Raw genomic sequence first — 5,664 nt, forward strand, 5'->3', positions numbered from 1 at the left:
GCAGGGGGCAGTGCTTGCCCAAGGGCCCGAGTCTGTCTCCTGATAGCTGGTCAAGCTGTGCCCTTCCCAATGCACCCGCTGGGGAGGGAGCAGCTGATAAGGAGCCTGATGATGCCAGCATGCCCCCGCCACCCCGGGCTGTGCCCCCAGAGGCTGGGCTTCTGCGCTCAGCCTGCCCCTCCCCCTTCCCTCATGGCGCTTCCTCCAGGAAGCCTCCCAGGGGTGCTGGGGCCCATGGCCAGCTACCTGTTTGCCTGGCTCCCTGTGCTTCTTCCCCTCACTGCTTTTTCATATCCTCGTAGAAAACAAAGATGATGTAGGAAGGTTACAGGTGATCATGGGGACTACCCATCTGTCCCTTTCATCCAGGGATGTCCTCCCCTTCATCTCTGCCCAGCTCTGGCACACACCTGGGCCCTACTTGCTTTGCCGTCCTGTTGCGTTCTCTCGGAGCAGCCCCCCAGGCTGGTGCCCGGGGCTGAGGGTCGCCCTCTGCAAGGCAGTCAAGGGCCCACCACCAGGCTCGGTCTCCTGTGTCCCTACGATGAACATCCTTGAACGTGAATCCTGTCCTTGTCTCTGAATAAATCTGTTCCGTGGGCTAAGTCCCGAGGAGGGGTCGGAGGCATCAGCTGTTCTAATGCCCCATGTCGCCGTGCCATACTGCTCCGCAGGCCAGCGTACATGCCCACCCCTGAATGAATGAATGAGCACGCCCGTGACTATGCACGCTCCTGGTGCGCAGCGTCGGCTCAGGGCAGGGCCCAGAGAGGCTGGCTCTGCTCCCTCCCGCTGGCTGGGGGCTGGGGGCGGGCGGGCAGCGAGCCCCAGGCCTGCCTTCTCTGCCTGCCCAGATCTACCTGCACCTGCGCTCCTACACGGTGCCCCACGAGCAGCGCTACATCATCCGCCTGTTGTTCATCGTCCCCGTCTACGCCTTCGACTCCTGGCTCAGCCTCCTCCTCCTGGGGGGCCACCAGCACTACATCTACTTCGACTCCGTGAGGGATTGCTACGAAGGTGGGTGCTGCCAGCTCTCCAGGGCCCCAGGAGCGAGTGAGGGGCTCCCAGGGGCTTGCACAGCCCCTGCCAGCCTGAGTCTGGCTTAGCGAGGGCCCCGCCAGATGGCCAGATCAGGGGTGCCAAGGAGATTCCCGGGCTCCCAAGGTGGGGGAGGGGCTGCAGCTGGGCCGGCCGGAGCCTGGGAGAGGCCGTGGGCCAGGTCGTGGGGGAGTCAGAGCCACAGGGACTGCTCTGGCCCCACCCCCCTGCCCGGGGGAACGTCCCAGGGCTGGGCTGCGAGCCCCGTGAGGAGTGTGTCTGTGTCTCCTGGGCAGGGGGTGCCCAGGAGCTCTGCGTGGCCAGTGGGCCTCGTGGGCGGCCCAGGCTCACTGCCCACACCCTGCTCTGCAGCCTTTGTCATTTACAGCTTCCTGAGCCTCTGTTTCCAGTACCTGGGGGGTGAGAGCGCCATCATGGCTGAGATCCGGGGAAAGCCCGTCCGGTAAGCTTCTGCCCAGAGCCCGCGGGTCCCCCACCCCCTGCTGGGCAGCCAGGACACTCTGGGGGTATCCTCCGGGGACACGCCTCAGGGACTCCTGCACCCCAGGACCAGCTGCTTCCACGGCACCTGCTGCCTTCGGGGCATGACCTACTCCATCGGCTTTCTGCGCTTCTGCAAGCAGGTGAGTCCCTGGGCCACCCGGCCAGCCCCCCACAGCCCCTGCGCACCCAGCATGCTGGGCTGGCTCTACTGGGCTGGCTCCTCACCAGTGGCCCCCAGCCACCATCCTCAGCCCCTCCCCGACCCCCAGGCCACGCTGCAGTTCTGCATTGTGAAGCCCATCATGGCCTTGGTCACCATCGTCCTGCAGGCGTTCGGCAAATACCACGACGGGGACTTCAAGTGAGGCCCGGCCGGGATGCGGGCAGGGCGGGGTGGGGGCCGGAGCGGGAGGCAGGGCTTAGCACAGGGGGAAGGGCCGGGGGCAAGGCTGTGGCAAACAGACCCTTGTTCCCACGTGAGGCCTAGGTACCCCAGGGCCTCGCGGCCCCGACCCCACGGCCCCCGGAAAGCCGGGGTGGAGTTAAGGGCACCCAGGGAGCCAAGCTCCGCCCTCGTACGTGCCCCTGGGCCAGGGCCTCAGGAACATCCCACACGCATGCGCACTCCTGCTCGCGTCTCAAACGCCTGCGCACTCCTGCTCACGTGCACACATGTTCACACATGCACATGTGCAGGCACACGCTGTCACAGAGGAGCGCACACATGCGCGTGCACACATAAGGCTCACGTGTGCATGCGTGTGCACACATGTTCCTGCTCACACAGTCACATGCACACCAAGGCCCGCACACGACGTGGGTTTGCCTTGCACAGGGCTGTTCCTATGGAGGGAGGTTGGGGAGGGGCAGCGGGGCTCCTGCCTGGAGGGGGCGGGAGCTGGAGACCAGCGCCCCTCAGCTCCTCGGCCTCCCCGCCAGGTGCCCCGTGCGGCCCTGGAGGGGGGCCCAGGTCTGAGTCTCTGCAGTGCCCAGGCTGGGGGCTCAGGCCGGTGGCACAGTGGGTGGGATGGGGTTGGGCACAGCGCTGTGGCCGCCCTAACGGGCTCCCGTCCTGGCCCGCAGCGTCCGCAGCGGCTACCTGTACGTCACCCTCGTCTACAACGCCTCGGTCAGCCTGGCGCTGTACGCCCTGTTCCTCTTCTACTCTGCCACCAGGGAGCTGCTGCAGCCCTTTGAGCCCGTCCTCAAGTTCCTCACCATCAAGGCCGTCATCTTCCTCTCTTTCTGGCAGGGTGGGTGGGCACGTTCCTGGTGCCCTCAAGCCCAGCCCCACCCCCAGCTGCAGCCCTGGTCAGCCGGTGGCCCTCTCAGTAGGGGAGACAGCAAGGACCCCCCAGCAGATGGGGCCTGATGTGGGGAGTCAGGACGCCCAGAGGGGTGCTGGAGCCATGCACCCACCACTCCCTGGGCACTCCCGGCCCCCACTTCTCAGAGGACAGTGAGCAGCTGGGGCCAGGGGGAGAGCAAGACAGGCCCTTGGGAATTCTTGATGCCCGCTGTGCCGCCAAGGACCCAGCACTGGAGGCACCCAGTCCCCCTGAACTGAGCTCAGACCCTGCAGACCCCTACCAAGCTCACGCAGCCTCAGCTGGGTGGGGGGGGCGGGGGCGGGTCTTGGCTGGGGGCGGCTCCCGTCCAGCCTCCTGTCCGGAGCAGCTGACTGAGCAGCCATCACCACTCCCCAGGGCTGCTGCTGGCCATCCTGGAGAGGTGTGGGGTCATCCCCGAGGTCCAGGTCATCGATGGGAGCACAGTGGGGGCCGGCACAGTGGCCGCCGGCTACCAGAACTTCATCATCTGCATTGAGATGCTCTTTGCGTCCATCGCCCTGCGCTATGCCTTCACCTGCCAGGTGTACTCGGAGAAGACAGAGAGCTCACCAGGTATGCAGGGCCCGCAGCCCGGGTGAGGAGCTCCTGGACCGTCTCTAGGGCAGGGGTGCTGGGGGGGCCTGGGCAGCTCCCAAACCACGCCTCTGTTCCCCATCTCACCCTGGTGGGCAGGGAGACAGCCCCAAGGAAGGAACAAGCCCCCAGCAGGGGCGTCACCTTCACACAGTCCCAGGGAGGAGACCAGGGGCGGGATGAGCTGAGTGAGTCCCTGCACTGATAGACAGTTCCCTGCCCCTGGGCCTGAGGGGTCCTCACCAGCACCCCCAGGCACTCAGACAGGCCTGGCAGGAGAGTCGGGGAGCTGGCTGGCGCTGGTGTCCCTAGAGAAAGGCCCATGTGGGTAGGGACGGGCCTCAGCCTGGACTGGTCAGCCTGGAGTGGTGAGGAGATGAAGGGATCACCCCAAGGTGAAGATAAGGTGGGGGCCAACCCAAGGCGACCTGGCAGAGGGTCTGGGCTGGGAGTGCCCCAGGGCTGGGCTGAGATCCAGGGATCCTGGAGTCACCCCCTGCTGGCTGAGCCAGGACCTGGACATGCAGAAAAGAGGCCTCAGCCCTGGGCAGTGCGCAGGCTGGCAGGGAGGAAGCCAGGTCCTGGGGGCTGGGCGCATGAGGGGCGGGGTGGTGCGTGCCCGGGGTGCGCCCAGCCCACCCACCGCCCGCCACCAGCCCCCTCAGCACCCATGCAGAGCATCTCCAGTGGCCTCAAGGAGACCATGAGCCCGCAGGACATCGTGCAGGACGCCATCCATAACTTCTCACCCGCCTACCAGAAGTACACGCAGCAGGCCACACAGGAGGCCCCCCGGCCCGGCCAGGGCAGTGTGCCCTCACCCCGCACGCCCACCCACAGCCCAGATGGCGGCCCCGGTGGGGGCAGGAAGGGCCGCAACGTGGAGAAGAGGATGCTAATACCCGCGGAGGAGCTGTAGGGGGCCTGCGGTTAGCGGCCGCCTGGAAGGGACAGGGCGCCCTGCCCGCTGACCATCTTGCCAAAGGTCAGGCCTCTCCTGGGAGCCTCCTGCCCACCCACCTGCGGCCGGTGGAGTGGGTCACCTGGTAGCCCTGCCAGGCGCCCAGGGGCCGCTCCCTCACCCGGTGGGCCTGCAGCCCCAGAAGAAGGCACTTGCGCCCACCTGGTGACCCCAGGGACCTGCCGGGCTCCCCCGGCCGGCAGCTCAGGCAGCCTCCCCGTATGGACAGAACCCGGGTGGGGCAGCCGGGAGCTGAAGGCCACACGGGAGGGCTCCACGTGGGCCGCGGGAGGCGGGGTGGGCCCTGGAGGGAGGGGCCGAGGTGCAAGCCCCCAAGTCAGCCGGCCCGCCAGGCAGAGGGTGTGCTGGCTGTGGGTTGGGGGGGCAGGGCCCCCTGCGGAGGGCACAGGGTCTCCTGGTGAGCTGCACATGTTCATACATAAACAGCCAGGTTTTCCAGTGCCTCCAGCGAGCTGTGTCCCTGCAGGGTCAGCACTCTGACGGATGGATTGCAGGGTGGGGGGCACAGCTGACACCACCCTCCCTAGTCTGGGTGCTGCGGGGAAGGTCTCATCCACTATGGGGCGACCGGCTACGGTCACAGCTCCGAGCAGGCGGGCGAGGGGCTTGGACCTGAGATGGGGCAGCCTGCCCCTCGCAGGCCCTGAGATCCAGAGCCTCTGCTCTCCTGGTTCAAGGCCCTGTGCCGCCCTGCCTGGGATGGATTGAGAAGGCTGGGTGTGCAGAGCCCAGAGGCCAAGGAAGGAACTGTTCCCTGGAGCTGCCTCCCCATCCTCTCCCCTTCCCTGTGCCAGGCTGGCATGCGGGGGGAGCCTGGGACCCGGGAAGGGGAACAGGAGCTGGGGAAGTGAGGGTGGGCCCCAGGCGTCGGGGTTCAGCACCTGGGGAGGGGGCAGCAGCCACCCGGGAGGCTGAGTCGATCCAGTGTGTCTAGGGGAAGGAGCAGGGTGGGGGCAGTGGCCCAGCTGGGTGGGCAGGAAGGCCCGGGCACCACCCAGGTGCGATGCCCCCCGCTCCCGGTCGCTGGCCCCCACCTCACCAGGGAAAGAGCGAATGGCCGAAGGGCTAGGGGAGGCTCAGCCAGGCAGAAATGGCCTGTGGTGTCCGGGCCAGAGCATCACCCCTGGGCCTGGGGACACGGGGCTCAAGGCCAGCGGCCTCTCCCAGGGCCCAGCCCGCCTGCCTGATAAGATAGGCCGGCCTCCTCCCTGC

At 67.3% G+C, this 5,664-nt stretch overlaps 1 protein-coding gene across 3 annotated transcripts in view; it reads left to right on the plus strand.

Moving 5' to 3' along the window:
* TMEM184A (transmembrane protein 184A) overlaps positions 1-4,899 on the plus strand; it is a 7,715-nt gene extending 2,816 nt beyond the window's left edge. For all 3 annotated transcript variants that reach the window (XM_010849341.1, XM_010849343.1, XM_010849337.1), the window contains exons 3-9: positions 855-1,020; positions 1,414-1,504; positions 1,610-1,685; positions 1,815-1,906; positions 2,629-2,798; positions 3,252-3,449; positions 4,127-4,899. In XM_010849341.1, coding sequence (XP_010847643.1) covers positions 855-1,020; positions 1,414-1,504; positions 1,610-1,685; positions 1,815-1,906; positions 2,629-2,798; positions 3,252-3,449; positions 4,127-4,389 — 1,056 coding nt within the window. In that variant the 3' untranslated portion in view covers positions 4,390-4,899. The remainder of the gene's footprint in view (positions 1-854; positions 1,021-1,413; positions 1,505-1,609; positions 1,686-1,814; positions 1,907-2,628; positions 2,799-3,251; positions 3,450-4,126) is intronic.
* Positions 4,900-5,664: the final 765 nt, after the last annotated feature.

The sequence above is a fragment of the Bison bison genome, unplaced genomic scaffold (assembly GCF_000754665.1).
Source record: "Bison bison bison isolate TAMUID 2011002044 unplaced genomic scaffold, Bison_UMD1.0 scf7180017850837, whole genome shotgun sequence".
Lineage (NCBI taxonomy): Eukaryota > Metazoa > Chordata > Mammalia > Artiodactyla > Bovidae > Bison > Bison bison.